Source organism: Pungitius pungitius, chromosome 14 (genome assembly GCF_949316345.1).
Source record: "Pungitius pungitius chromosome 14, fPunPun2.1, whole genome shotgun sequence".
Lineage (NCBI taxonomy): Eukaryota > Metazoa > Chordata > Actinopteri > Perciformes > Gasterosteidae > Pungitius > Pungitius pungitius.
The window spans coordinates 2,890,396-2,905,973 of NC_084913.1; the positions used below are offsets into that span (position 1 = coordinate 2,890,396).

Here is a 15,578-nt window from a genome sequence, read left to right on the forward strand (position 1 = left end):
AGTCAACTCCTCACTCGCACTCGGGTCTTTTGTTCGTCTTCTAAGTGAATTAAAGCACAATATCCACCGTATCCGGGGCCCAGCCGCTGCTGTTTCCACGGTAACCACCAACCCGGCATCCCATCCTCATCATCCCAAAGCAACGTAAACATCCTTATATGTTGTTTATTTCCAATTAACGCTACTCGCCATCGCTAATCCCCCCCCGGGGACTCGTGGGAGTCTGAGAAATGGACTTTGAGTATTATCATCATGATTGATTTAATGAGACACTTTTGATAATCAAACTCCTGCAGCGCTCTCATAATCATTTTAATTCTTTGTTTTGCTGCTTTGGCGCCATTGTTTAGACAATCATTCTGACAATGAGGCTCATTTATCTGATCACACGCTGGAGGAGAGCAGAACCTGGTTCATGTTTGGCACCTGTGGGGGGAAAAAGCGATCCACTCAAATCGGTTCCCGTCGCACGAGAATCCGAAAGACTGTCGCGCGTCCGGTCCGGGTGCCGAGCTGCTGCCCCCGACTCCGCTCGGCGCCACATACCTCGGATTCTTCACGCCCCGATTGGGAGCCTCGGCAGCAGGTGGGCGGGTGAGAGAATGACAGCCGCGCTGTTTCTCGTTATCACCTGACTCCTTGTTGGGCTCCCGTCCAAAGCGCCCCGGGCCCGCGGCGGTTCTTCTTCCATTCGTGCCGGTCTTCAGCCGCGGGCGTGTGAATACCGGACAGCAGCCATGTGACACCATCAGGGCCCTGCTGACGAGGCCCAGCCAATCAGCTGCTGGCATTCAAAGCATGTGACATATATATACACATATATGTGTGTTCAGACTGAGTAAAATAGGTAGATTATTTACGTACGTTACACAACAAACCTACGTAACACAAGTCAAAGTGGCCCGGTGTCCACACGCGCTCTGCAGGGTCAAAGTCCAGCCGCCCTGCACTCACTCTCTCACTCTCTCACTCTTTGCACAACGTCAATCACTGTGTCCGTGCTGACACAGACGGGTTTACGCTGCAGTCGGTTGGAAGCCTGGGGGGGGGGAGGAGATTGCTTCACAAGGCATTCGGGGCCGTAGCGATTTGCCAAAAATCTGTCAAAGAAAAGGTTCTGCAGTGGTGATTGAGTCTCGCCGTGAGCGTTGGTGTAATAGAGTGAGAAGACTGTTATTTTGGTTCTACGTATCTTTGTCTCTGATATAAATGTTTGTTTTCTGGACATTTCCTTCAGGGTTGATGGATTAAATACCTAATTCATTACATTACATCACATGTCATTTAGCTGACGCTTTTATCCAAAGCGACGTACAATAAGTGCATTTGTGTACATAGATACACAAACTCAGAAGAACAAGTCACAAGAAAGTACATTTTTCATCAAATACGCAGTTTCAAAACATGTTATAGAAAAGTGACATTATAAGTACAATTTAAGTGCTACCATTTGTTAGTGCTACGGTTTGCTAGTGTTTAATTCAAAGGTAGAATTATTGGAAACAGTATAAACAAATAAGGTTCTTTCAAGCACTATTCCCTTTACTCAGTAGCACTTAAAACATTGATTGTAAACCTCAACTTAATGAAATGAATATCTTCATATTAACGTTGAATCTGGTTTGTTATAGAAAAACAAGTTAGATCATAACAGGCAGCACATGGGGTGGGGGGGGGGGGAAGTTCCCTATAAAGTGCCAGGTAGATGGACCCTTTGGCCACTAGCTGTGTGCTAGTTAGCTTAGCAACAACTTGCCATGTGAATGGGTATTTATCATCAAACATTTGCCAGTTTGATGAAAGGTGAGTTCATAAAGTGGAACTCACTCTCCTTAAAGGAGCAGAAGGGAAACCCTCACAGCGCCTCCCCCCACCGTGTGTTTGATTGACATGTGAACAAAGCCCTAAAAACACCGCGGAGATTAGCTCCTAGCAACGACCGATGGAGACAAAACCAAACAACGGGGGGGGGGGGGGGGGGGGCCGGATGTATCCGTGTCGTGTTTTTTTTATCATCGCAGCCACGTGTATTCACAACGTGACGAGCGGGTCGGGGCCACCGAGGAGATCGTATTCGCGATAACGCTTCGTCTTTGCCCCAAACAAGCAGAGTTTGGAAACGTGTCTTCTTCATTTCCCCCCCCCCCCCCCGCAGCATCTTCTGAAGAAGGCCTGGGGAGCTGCTGGGATCCCGGGCCGGACTCTCTAAAAGGGAAAGCGGTAGCGCGGCGCCCCGCACACACTTTCCCACAAGTTCCCCATAAAGTGGAGAATGTGCCTGATCCCGTGCAGAGTTATGACATATGGTCGGTGGCTTAAGTGATCCGGGGGCCATCTTAAGATTGAGCTGGAATGCCATTCCCGAAGGGGAGAGGGAAGGTAAATAAAGGAGACAATGCTCAGCAGATATGGGAAAATATTGACACCGCTGACCTCGGTGCTTAACTGATTAAAGGCGGTAACATCTCACAGCTGTCTGCTCAACAGCTTTTAAAGAACGGGGCCCTTTCAAAAGGGGAACAGGATCCCTAAAAGACAGTTTTAAAAAAGAAGTGTTTGTTTTATACCTGTAATGCTCCACATGAAAAACACCAAAGTGACATTATGTGTTGTTTTGGTAGGATGGAAGGCAGCAGTGCACCAACACAAGGGCAGAAGGAAGAAGGATTTAGCGTCATTTAATGAAAACTGTGAAAAGTGCTATGAATTATGGAGCCAGGGGGGGGGGGGTGAACAGTTATGAAAAGCACACTCTGTTATTGAGCAATCATCGCTTTGTTTTCCACCGCTGAATCATCCTCATTTCACGGTGTTCAAATATGGGTGGTAAAAACAACCAGGCTATATATCTATATATATCTATATATATATAGATATATATATATCTATATATATCTATATATATCTATATATATATACCAGCGATGCATTTGAGTCTGTGTTGTTTTGCACTGAAGCTCATCACAAGTAGACAGAAAAATCTAAAATCATTCCCCGTTGTGGCTTTTTGTGTCTTGGTTTCTGTCCACAAATAACGACTAACGGCAAACAGCTCTCCTCAGATGGACCCCCACCTGCGTGGTGATCCATATCATTCTCCCCCCCCTTTCCCCCCCTCCTCCCGTTCATGAGTCCCTCTCTCGAACCGCGGGTCACACTCTCAGCGCCACATGATTACTGAGCTCCTTTACCGACCCGTTGGGATCGATGCTCAGGAAACCGGGTGCTTGTTTTTAAAGTCAACTAATGAATAAGATGTTTGTTGCTTACTTACTGTAGGCCACCTTCACATAAAGTGATGCCTGTTTCTTTTCGGCGGGGGGGCGGGGGGGGGGTTTAGACTTGTTTGGTGTCGCTAACCATTAAGCACAAAGGGCCTCGAGCGGAGCTTGACTATGAATTTCATCACCTGAACGAAGACAAACGTCAAACAGGGACTCAAACCGCCTGCGGCGTCGCCACCTTCAGCTCCTCCCCCCGGGTGCGTTGTGTGTGTGTACGTGCTGCGTCGTGTGCACGTGCTGCGTTGTGTGTGTGCACGTGCTGCGTTGTGTGTGTGTGCGTGTTGCAAAGAACCATCGGGGTACATTCGGGGGTTTGAACCCTTTTAAAGCGGCACAATCTCGTCTCTAAAAGAGACGTCTCCACTTGACAGCTCGTGACAGCGTCTCGTCCCAACCCCCCCCCCCACCGATCCATACGCTTACGCGCTCGGTCTCACTTGCCTGCACACAGCATTACACTCATGCATCGCACGTGCACGCCTGCACACACACACACACACACACACAAACTAGCGAGGTGGGAGGAGTCGGCGGTAAAAGACTTGTAATTTCTGTTTTGCCAACAAAGGCCGGCTAATCCTGCAGGGGGGGGCTTTGTCGCAGCTGCTATTGTGTGTTTGTGTGTGCGAGTGGGGGAGAGGGAGAAAGGGGGGGGGGAGGGCAGGGAGAGATGGGTGAGGAATGAAAATGTGCGGGAGAGAGAAGGGAGAGAGTGTGAGGATGAAAAGTGAGTCTTCTTTTTACTTATTTCAAATCTGTGTGAGAGTGCGCCTCACTCTTTGTCCCAGCTGTGTGTGCACATCTGTGGGGGGTGGGAGTGTGTATTCGTCGCCTCCCCCTCCTGCGGCTTTCTGCATGACAGAGCTCGTATCGGGGGCCCCGCCTCCTTCTCTCCCCCGCGGCCGCGGCCCGTGGAGCCGAGGGGTCGCGGGGGGTCACGGGGGGGGGGGGGGGAAGGGGAGGGCCGCAACGCTTGTTGAAGTCATTTAGCCTAAGACGGAGATGATCCCTCTGATATCTGCCAGGGGGCCTCGGCCGAGTGGAAATAAAGTCGCCAATGTGTGACAGGTGGAAAGATAGCGAGCTAATAGCTTCAGAGCAGCGAGGGGCTTTTCTCCTACCCCCCCCCCCCCCCCCCCCCACCACCTACCCAGCGCCCCCACCCACCATTGGTGTCCCTTTCACACATTAAAAGAAACCACTGAATCAAACTTACCTCCCAGTAACCAACGGCAACCCGGCGGGAGGCTAATCAGAATAAGGCTAATTTAGCGGCGTTCGATCGCCGAGGATTGGGGGGAGGGGGAGGGTTCCTGATTCTGCCGACCAAATTCCCCCCCCCCCCGTCAGAGGGAGCAGAGATCACAATCTGCACGCGGGGGGGTTCGCCGTCGGTGCGCGGATGGCGTGTGACGGAGCACGCGGGCTTGCAGCTGTGGTCACGTGTGAGCAAACAGATGTTCGCAGGTCGCGGAAGGTCGAGGTTCGTCACCTGATTGGGTCCTGGTGTCCACGTGTTGCTCAATCAATCGGTTGCTCAACATCCAGCTGGTAAAAAAAAAAAAAAAGGACGAGCAAATGGACGGGGAGACGGGACACAAGTAGTGAAACAATATAAATCATGCTGAGCAAATGTGAACATTCACTCTATTTACTTAATTTACCAGGTTGAGATTTTGAAAGATGGCGTAACCTTTGGTGCCATAGTCCTTGTTCTCAGTGAAGCTCATTTTCACCTGGATCACCGAGGCTCGAGTAGCCAGGCAAAAGCCCCCCCCCCCCCAGCAGCGAGTCATTAGCGATTAAAGAATTAGCCCCGAGCAGCGCGTCGAGCGCTCCTGTTTGGCACGGCGATGACGTGGCGACGCCGAGCAGCCGAGGTCAGGTGACCTTTGATTGGCATGTTGTGAATCACGTTCAGCCGAAGCCACCGGGGGGAGGGAGAGGACGGGGGGGGGGGGGGGGGCTCTTTCACCCGGGCTTCGGGGACCGGTCTGACCGGCCGCGTGAGTCTCTCCTCCCACGCTGCAGCCTGTGAGGGAGGGAGGGGGGGGGGGGGGGGTGAGAGCCGTCACAGTCATTAAAACAAGCTCATGCAGACAGAAAGAGAAGCAACATGTTCCTCTGGTCGGGTTCTGTGGTGTGTTCATGTGAGGAGACATACAATCGATACAACCGGTGTCCTTTTCGTACAACCCGCCTCCCCCCAACGCCACCTACACACACACACACACACACACACACACACACACACACACACACACACACACACACACACACACACACACACACACACACACACAGACTCACACACACACACACACACACACACAGACTCACACAGGCCGATGCATATTCTCTCTGAAACCCGTCTCCCCTCTTGGCTGCATTTCTCTTTCAAGCCTTTTGATGTTGGGAAGAAACTGAAGGAGTAGTTATGAAAAAAATTGCAGGCTAAAAATAGCTTTTTGGAAGAGAAGCGGGCAGAAAATAGCCTTTCATCTGTCTTTGCACCAACAGTTCTCTCTCTCTCTGTCTCTGTCTCTTCTGCAACACGCGGCGGGAAGTCCAGCAATAAAAAACACGCACGACAAATCGTTATCAGCAACGGCTCAACAACCAGGGAGGAGGTCAGAGGTTGAGTTTCTGAGCCCTCACACACTCTCTGAACAACATGTTTCTCCTTCTCTTCTGCCGTATCAGGCGTTCCAAACAGAATGCACCTTGATGGTACATTTGCACTTTCGGAGCTTCTGTCTGTTCAGATCACACCACAACAGAGACGTTTGAGTGGTGGAGGTAGGACACTGTGTGACACTGTGTGACACTGTGTGACACTGTGTGCGTGCAGTTTTCTGTGGTAGGTTTACGCAAAGGTGCTTGTGTAACTTCTACAGAGTTAAATTAAGATCTTTTTTTTTACACTGTAAAAATTGTACAGAAAATAACTTTAAAGTTTTACAGTAGTTTTTTGTTTTTTTTATTATGTACAAAAACTCTGTAAAATAAAGATATTATGTGTAAATTAACAGTCCAACTTTGAATTTAAGTAATGTGCTAATAATGACAAATTAACTTTTTCTCATTTATTTACAGAAGAAAAACTGTATTTTTCTTAAATTACATTACATTAAATCATGTAAAATAACGGTCAAATGAGGGCTGCCAAACAAAACCTGTAAAATCAAGGTAAAATAACTTAACGATAAAATTACAGGAATTTTCCTTAACAATTTTACAGAGAAACACATTTATTTATTTTATTTATGATAGCAGTGAAATGTAGCGTCGGCTTTCTGCTGCGGGACCTCTGGGGCTGAAGGTGAAGTCCTGCTGCTGCTGCCTCACCAGGGATCAATATCAACATAATGATCAATATCCGCAGTATATGAATGAACATGAAGGGAACATAGAAAGAGAAGAAGAAAGCATGCAAGGAAAGAAAGAATAAAAGGAAGGCGATGCAGCGGGTTGAGCGAAAGAAGGGAAATTGTGAAAAATACCAAAGTAATGATTTTGATTGTGAAAGTTCAACAGAGCTCCTTTTTGGTCTGGAAGCTCTCGCTCTTCTTCTCTGCTTCTCGCCGCCCCCTGTTCAACGTCAACGGCCTCCAGGACGTCGAGATAACGCCGCTTTCCTGTGATCCCACCGGCGCGCTTTTAAAGACAGAAATCCAGCCCCTTTATCTCCAGTCCTGCTTTTCTTTTTCTTGTTTCCACAAACGTTAATTGTGGCTCTCCGGCCTCGCGAGGAGCCGCCGCCTCTCGTCTGACTTTGGTCTGAGAGTTCGGTTTAAATATAAAAAGGATCAGTGTGGCGTGGCGCTCCGGTTGTTTATCCCGTGTAAACAGCGGGCTTCTCCCCCGGCGTGGGCAGAAGAAGAAAAAAAAAAAAAATCGAGAGAGAGAGAGAGAGAGCCTCCTTTTTTCACTCTCCAACAGTTGTTTTTTTGGGGGTGTGTGAGTGCGAATGCAAACACAGCTGAGGGCTTGTTTTGTTTGCCGAGTTGACTTCTTTACACCTCGGCTCAGAGTCGCAGCAGAGACGAGACGGAGAGACGAGGCCCGAACGCACGGATCAAGACGTCACGGCTTCTGCCACAGCTTTGAAGAGTCGAATCACCAGGAGGATTCAGCCCAATTCAGGTGGAATTGGGCTGAATCGAAAGGAAACGATCATCTGAATGTAACGAAGAATCGACCTTTACTGATTGGTCTTAGTGATAATAATGCATTTTATTTATATGGTTAAAATGAAGAAGCTTAACATATAGGGTATGAAATGAAGTTCCCAGTGGGTCCAAAGTTCGGCCTGATAATGAGTCGTCATGCAGAACTGACCCCGCCCCCCCCCCCCCCAAAAAAAAATGATATCTCACTGAGTCACAAGGTCAGGGTCCCGCTGGCTGCAGGAGACGACCTCTGAGCCCAGAGATCCACCGACTTTACTCTTCAGATGATGTCCTCAGAGTCAAGCTGTCAAACAGTCTCTCACGGCGGGGGAGGGGGGGGGGGGGGGGGAGTTGGGGGGGGTGTAGTGCGTCAGGCCACGGAGCAAAAATGACTCTTACTGCCTTGGCAATGGCAACGACCGTTCTAAACTAGGCGGACAGTCTCCCGTACGTGTCCTCGTCCAAAAAGGGACGCCTCTTCTGGAGCGTCGAGTGGGGCGTTGCATGGAGATCGACGCCATCACAGAGACCCCCCCCCCCCCCCCCGTCCCTCCCCCCCCCTCAATAACCGCTTCAACAGACTCGAGCTCATCCAGCAGACTCTCTTGTTGTTGTTCAATGTTTAACTCGCTTTTAAACGAAAAGGCCTCACCTTTCATCTCCTACTGATCTGTTCCCTGGAGGGCTGGAGGGGGGGGGGGGGGCAGGAATGTGTGTGTGTGTTCATTAGAAGGGGAGGGGGGGGTTAAGAGGAGTTTTGTTTTTTCTACTAACATGAGCAGTCTTGGTGAGGCAGGAGTGTGTGTGTGTGTGTGTGTGATTGTGTGTGTGTGGAGGGGTCATCTGGTCAGTGTGCCCATCAGTGCTGGAGATGACTGACTGAGCATTCTCACCATCTGTATGACCTCCGTCTCTGAGCCCCTCCCCCGGCGCTTCTCACGGAGCGCCGCGGTCCAAAAGGTCGCGGATCACCGGCCGCTCTCCTCTTCCTCAGCGACTTTAATGAGCTGCTTGTTTTCCCCCGCCGGACTTTTCCCATGAGCACTGAGGCGCGTTGTGCGATGCGTTGTGCGATGCGTTGTGCGATGTGTTGTGCGATGTGTTGTGCGATGTGTTGTGCGATGCGTTGTGCAATAGGTTGTGCGATGCGTTGTGCAATAGGTTGTGCGATAGGTTGTGCGATGCGTTGTGCGATGCGTTGTGCGATGCGTTGTGCGATAGGTTGTGCGATGCGTTGTGCAATGCGTTGTGCGATACATTGTGCGATGTGTTGTGCGATGCGTTGTGCAATAGGTTGTGCGATAGGTTGTGCGATAGGTTGTGCGATGCGTTGTGCAATGCGTTGTGCGATACATTGTGCGATGTGTTGTGCGATGCGTTGTGCGATGCGTTGTGCAATGCGTTGTGCGATACATTGTGCGATGTGTTGTGCGATGCGTTGTGCGATAGGTTGTGCGATGCGTTGTGCAATAGGTTGTGCGATAGGTTGTGCGATGCGTTGTGCGATACATTGTGCGATGTGTTGTGCGATGCATTGTGTCGCTGTGTTGTGTCGATGCGTTGTGCGATACATTGTGCGATGTGTTGTGCGATGCGTTGTGCGATACGTTGTGCGACACGTTGTGCGATGCGTTGTGCGATGCGTTGTGCAATGAGTTGTGAAATGCGTTGTGCGATAGGTTGTGTGATGCGTTGTGCAATGCGTTATGCAATGAGTTGTGCAATGCGTTGTGCGATAGGTTGTGCGATGCGTTGTGCGATAGGTTGTGCGATGCGTTGTGCGATGCGTTGTGCGATGTGTTGTGCGATTCATTGTGCGATGTGTTGTGCAACGTATCGATGCGATGCGTTGTGCGTTGTGTTGCCTTCGGTGTGTAAGAGGAGGATTCAGCACATTTCTCAGCCCTCCCGATTGGTCGTCTTATTGAACATGTGTGTTGGAGTTTGTTTAGTAAAACAATAAACATGATGGGTTTTATAGTTAAAGCTTATTTTTAATATCATCCAAATATTAAACATTAATAGTAGTAGATTAACATGTTTTATTTGTATTAACTTTAATTTAGTTGAAGCTAAAAAGGTCAGAAAAGAGGAAAGTTATGATTAGAAGTCACATCGTTTTACACCTGGCAAATATATACAGCGATTTTATTCATATTTTTGTAAGCTGATCCACGGGAAGGAAATGAGAACATCTCAAATTTGCGATTCATTTGCAACTGTGAAATACTGAATAATTTTTACCTCTTTCAGGATTCTCAAAGTGATTCAAATAAAAATAAAAAATAATTTTTTTTTTTTACACCTAATAGTTTTATAACTTTATATTATATGAAAAGTCTTTGAGAACATCCATCACAAGGAACCCATTTTAGCAGTTTTTTACAATCATTTACAATGACCGACGATGACCATTGGCGACCACGGCGAAGAGGGGCCGGCGTGTCACCTCGTCCCGACCGCACGAAGCAGCCGAATAGATACCTGGGGGCTCAGCACACTTCAGGGCCCACTGGGCCGGGTCCTGGGTCGAAGTCGTCGAAGCCTGAACCAAAAGACGAAATTTAAACTCAGTTTTACAGTGAAATTGTATCCAAAAGAATTATTTCACAGAGATTTTAACATTTGTTTTCATCTTCACACTTTAGTCTCACAGAATCACAAAACATTTTGATTTTTTTTTGCTTATTTGAGTTGTTTAAGAACAGTCAGAGGCAAGAAGACGGTCTCTAATCCCCCCTTTAATTGAGCAACTCTCCAGAAGATGTGGTAACCTTCTCTGGTATCTGACTGAGAAGCATTCAGGAAGGTTTTTTGGACTCAAACAACAGGACGTCGATATCTGTCCCCCCCGTACACACACACACACTCTCACACACTCCTCAAACCACGCACACACACGTACGCACACATGCAATGGAAACCAACGTGCCCCTTCAAAGTAAAACCCTGTGTAGCTGCGTGGCATGAATCTTTTTTCACGTTTATTATGTTTGCTGCTAAATGTGTGGAGCCGTCGATGCACGTGTGAGACGATTAAGATAATCATCCTAAACAAAAATATATTGTTAGAAGAAATTGACTTGAATTGGGTTACAGATGTGCCAAACGTGATTATTGCTTATTTAAAAATGACTAAACTAAACTTAACTTATAATGATAAAGAAATAACCAGCTGTTAGTCACAGCTAACATCTCTGCGTATCCCACTCACATTCTTTCGCACGTCTTTTATCATTCACGATGGCATTGCGTCACTGGTCCGTCGCTAAACGTTTTATTTTGAAGGTGCAGACGGGAAGTGCTCGTGTCTCCCAGCCGGTGTCCCTTGACAGCAGCTGCTACTTCACGGGCAGCCAGCGGAGGAGAGACACCAGACCGAGTTGGTCGATTCGAGGCAACGACGCACAGCCGCGGGACATCTGGACACGCACACACACACACGCACGCACGCACGCACCGGCGCACCACCGGATGAACCCGTGAACCGGAGGTTTTGGACACCTCGGACAGGAGCGCGCGCCGCAAAACGGGATTTAAGTGGAAGAAGTTGGGCTTTCGCAACGGCGGTGCCCGCGCCGAGGACTCTCGTTGTCAAGTTGTGACGGGGATTTGGGACCCCGCCGCCGGCGGCCTCCGCCCCCTCCGCCCCGAACTGTGAGGACTTACGGATTTTTAAGTAGTTTTGTGGGGTTTTATGAAGTTTTAGAGGAGAATAACGGCTGCGTTTCATCTTCTGAATGCGTGGTGACATCTGAAAGGATCCGATTTGCTGTCTAAACAGTGTTCCTTTGGTAAGTATCTTATAATTATTATTAGTATTATTATTATTATTATCGTCCATCGTCCAAGTACCTCCGCTTCCTCGTAGATGAACAGGTTGAGCGGGCCGGTCTCCGCCGGGGAGCCCCGCGCCGTGGCACAGGTGCCGCAGCGGAGCTGTGCGCATTCGGCGCGTCGCCGGCCGCATTCAGAGGGAGGAAAGGGGAGGCTTTTCTGCGCACAAACCCACCGTAGTGCTGAGAACGCACGCACGACATTCTGCTGCTTGTCAACGCGGGCTGAACCGCGCGTGGCCCAGATTTATGTCATTACGCGCACCGCGGGGGTAAAAAGGATTTTCTTCACCTGAGAGTGGTAATTGGTTCAGCCAAAGTCCTTGTCCCAATTTAAATCAAGTAGCCCGGAGAAGGATCTCTCCTTCCAAAGTCAGTGAGTTCTTCGTTAAATGAAAATATTTCCTGGAACACGAGGAAAGATCCACGAAGTGTGGAATCACGCACGTTTATCCGTCCATCCGGAAAAGTGACAGGACTCGACACGTCTAGTAAAAGCTCACTTTCCATTTATTATTAGTCAAACGTTTCCTTGTCCCAAATGTCAAACGTGGACTTCCGTCGCCAACCGGCGCTCCTTCGGACGAGCACGCCTTTTTCTGCCCGCCGCCGCGGTGACGTCTCCTCCGGTGAGCTGCAGACACATGAATCACCCATCAGCCCCGTTCTCAGCGCCGCGCGCTCCCCGACGCCTCCCATCATGTCTGAAGTTCCTCCAGAAGACACCCCCACCAACCCCCCCCCCCCCCTTCCCGGTGATCGTGGCCCCTCAGCCGCAGCTCGGACTCCCATCAGCGGAGAAAATGAACGCTTCAGCCCGTTGGGTGTCGGAGGCGTTAAATAAATTGCATCTATTGACCCGAGAGGCGCCTCGCGTAGTAGTTCTCTTCCAATTTGACACCGTGATTGGCTCTTTTTTATTAACGTAATTGGCCCGAGAGAGAATCGCTCCGCGTGGACGTGCGCGCTCTTTCGTCGAGGAGCGCGTTGCGTTAATTGGCTCCAAACGCTCGCGACACCAATTCTTGTAACATTACAACAATAAAAGCTTTGCATGCGTTGCATCGACTGTGTCACCTAGAATGTGTCACCCCGACTTTGATCGTCACCATCATCATAACCCCCCCCCCCCCCCCCTGCTTTAAGGTAACAAATCCTTTAAGGTCTCTTACTATCTCTCCTTCTATTCGTTTTTCCCGAAGTGTCCACGCGGGTGTCCCGCAGAAGACACAGGTGGACAGGTGTGTGTCTGACAGCTTGAAAATGCACTTCTCTCTCGGGCTGATCGATATCAGCAGCTCTCACCTGTATGTGTGTGTGTGAGAGAGAGAGAGAGAGTGGGGGGGGGATTAGTAAGAGGCGCTGATGTGGAAGATCCAGCCCCCCCCACCCACCACCACCACCAAACAACAGTCGATCTTCTCCGGCTTAATAATTAAAGATTAGCACTGCGGAGAGGGGTGACCAGCATGTGACTCGCCGCACTGACCCCCCCCCCCCCCCCCCCCCCCCCACTGACCCCCCCACTGACAGGGATTTGAACCCTGGTTAAAGCATCTCCTTTTTTTGCCGCCTCCGAGCAGTTACAATGAGAGGATAGTTCTGCATGATTAATGTTCATGTTTTATTTACTGGCCCGTGTTTCCCTTTGATGCATTAAAAAAAATATACGGATATATATATGTATACAGTATATGTATACAAACGTCTCGTAGAATCCTCCTCTGCATCATGGGCCTGTAATCGGGGGAATAAGCACGTCTTTAGTCCAGTGTCATTGCTCGTGAAGGTTGCTTTTATTGTCTGCTAATCGCAGGGTTTAACTGGTTCCACCTCTGTGCCGCTCCTCCTATTCAAGGCTTCACTTTGCACCCAAAGTAGTGCCGACGGTCTACCTGTCACCAGAGACGTGCACCCGAAGGACGGCGCGCTCCTTCCCGTCTTCTTGTCTAAACAGACCGGCCCGCTGACACCGACCCGAGAGTCGGCCCTCCAAGTCAAGTGGCTGCCAAAAGCTGCCAGAGAAAACAAAAAGAGAGAGCGACGTCCAGGAGCCCCACAGTGAAGTGTTTAGATTACACTCTGCTTTATCAAGTCACGTGTGTGTGTGTGTGTGTGTGTGTGTGTGTGTGTGTGTGTGTGTGTGTGTGTGTGTCTGTGTGTGTGGGGACACACACACACACACACACACACACACAGACACCTGAGATACGCGATAATGTGCAAACACAGCCTCGCCGAGTCGGCTTCAGTTAGTGCTGAGCAATGAGTGTGTCGCGTGTGTGTGCGTGTGTGTGTGTGAGTGTGTGTGTGTGCGTGCGTGCGCACAATACACCTCTGTGTGCAGAAGCCCACTCGACTGCGCGTGTTTTTGACGGGGTCTCACAGCCAAGGACAGAGCTCCTAAAGTCTAAGCTAACAGTTGGTGTTGCGTGTGTGTGTGTGTGTGTGTGCGTGTGTGTGTGTGTATATAGAGGGTGGGGGGGCTTTTCTGGGCACCTCGCTCACAGCTTTCTCCTCAAACCTCAGTGCATTCCAGCTTCTCCCTCCTTAAGCAAACAGAGAGCGGAGCACTCCGCCGCCACCTTCCTCCTCCTCCTCCTCCTCCTGCGCGCCGCCGGGCCCTCAAGCCACTGGTGATTTGTGTTCCTGCTCGTCAGGTTTTGTTGAGCCGTCCCTTCATCAGAAGGCGCCCCCCCCCCCCCCCCCCGTGTCCATTAGTTCATAGTTAAGAGCTCCCGAGGCGTTCCTCCTGCCACTGAGAGTCCTGCTCATGTCTGTGTGGTTTGTCTTCCTCGGGGCAGGTGGGTGTCGGCGCGTCGTCGGAGGCCCCCGCCCTGCCGGGCAGCATGCCGGCGGAGGAGGCGGTCTGAGTCCCAGCCGGGCCCCCCCCACCCCAGCTGCTCTGCATCATCCGCTGCCCAGAGGGATGACGGCGCTGAGGCGCTCACTGTGGCTCTCCTTCCTGCTTCCTCTGTGCGTGGCCCCGGCCAGGCTGCCCACCGCTCTGCCCACAGGTAGGACACACCGGACCGGGGGCGGGTGAGGGGGGGGGGCGGGAAGCTGAAGATCTGATCATGATCGTGTGTCATTTATTAAGTCAATGTGAGGATTTGCTGCTCTGCTGTGTTTCTGGTGTTTTGGACGTTTATGTCAGAGCAGCGTGGAAGGACCCCCCCCCCCCCACCCTCAGCATCAAATGGCGCCTCAAAAAGTGCTTTCCCACCCCCCCCCCCCAAAAAAAACCCAGGGTGGACAACGTTCAGCTGCTCACCGGCTCCTCAATAGTTCCCTGCTTTCCATCCTGATGCGACTGAATTAGAGCCTCGTTTGGTTTTCTGTGTGTTCATCACTTCAAAAGGAACATTTATTGTTGGTACAGTGTCTCCCCCCCCCCCCCCCCCCCTTCTCTCTCTCTCTCTCCCGCTCTTTTTATCTCACTGGGAGGATTTAATTGGACTCTTCTTGCTTCGCTGGGATTCTCGCTGTTTGTTCTCGAGGCGGCGAAACACCCAAAGATCAGCCCAAAGTAAACGTGGAGCTGTGTTTGCTTTAATCTCTCCATATTGCGCAAAAAAAGCCCACCCTCCCCCAACCAAAAAAAATCAAAGCAGAGTAATCCTTTTCTGAGGCGTCAGCCATGTGTTGTCCCCCCCCCCCGCCCTCCCATTTTCATTTTATGTGCAAGTTCAAGTTATTTTGTCTTTGACATATTCTACGCGCTGCAGTGCTTTGAGAAAGACGAGGAGCTCTCTGGATCCGACCCAGCTGTCACATGACACGTCCCAGTGTGTGTGTGTGTGTGTGTGCAGAGACATGCAGTGTGTGTGTGTGTGTGTGCAGAGACATGCAGTGTGTGTGTGTGTGCGCGCGCAGTGTGTGTGTGTCTTTTAGTGTGCACCTTCCAGATAACTGGACCAGATGGACTTCACACTCAGACTTGAGTCGCACACTTTTGTGCTTTAATGCTGTTACACTTGACGCACTTGAGACTTAACCACCACTCAAGATCTCAAGTTTCCACCCGAAAATCACCGACAGCCTGACTGGGACTGACTGGGACTGACTGGGACTGCGTGTTTCCGGGTCGGGCCTCTGCTTTCAGAGGATTTGGTGTCTACGTTACAAAGAAGGCTGAATATTCCATTGTGATCCGTCGGTGGCAGCGTTCTGCTCAGGTGGAGCATTCAGGGTCCCGCGGGGACTCTCATTTGGACTTTTTGTCGATGTGGACCCCCCCCCCCCCGAGGGCCTGACGTGACACCCGCCTACCTGTGTGCAGCCCC

At 50.3% G+C, this 15,578-nt stretch overlaps 1 protein-coding gene and 1 long non-coding RNA gene across 2 annotated transcripts in view; one reads left to right on the plus strand and one right to left on the minus strand.

Annotated features, from left to right (window-relative positions):
* Positions 1-301: 301 nt before the first annotated feature.
* LOC134104170 (uncharacterized) lies at positions 302-5,020 on the minus strand. Its single transcript, XR_009941623.1, has 3 exons — positions 4,949-5,020; positions 4,777-4,832; positions 302-756 (listed from the first exon to the last, which is right to left on the minus strand). It is a non-coding gene; the product is annotated as an uncharacterized LOC134104170 (long non-coding RNA).
* Positions 5,021-10,786: 5,766 nt separating this feature from the next.
* Positions 10,787-15,578, plus strand: part of fgfr3 (fibroblast growth factor receptor 3) — a 39,756-nt gene continuing 34,964 nt past the window's right edge. The window contains exons 1-2 of the mRNA XM_062557396.1: positions 10,787-11,250; positions 14,097-14,309. Coding sequence (XP_062413380.1) covers positions 14,222-14,309 — 88 coding nt within the window. The 5' untranslated portion in view covers positions 10,787-11,250; positions 14,097-14,221. The remainder of the gene's footprint in view (positions 11,251-14,096; positions 14,310-15,578) is intronic.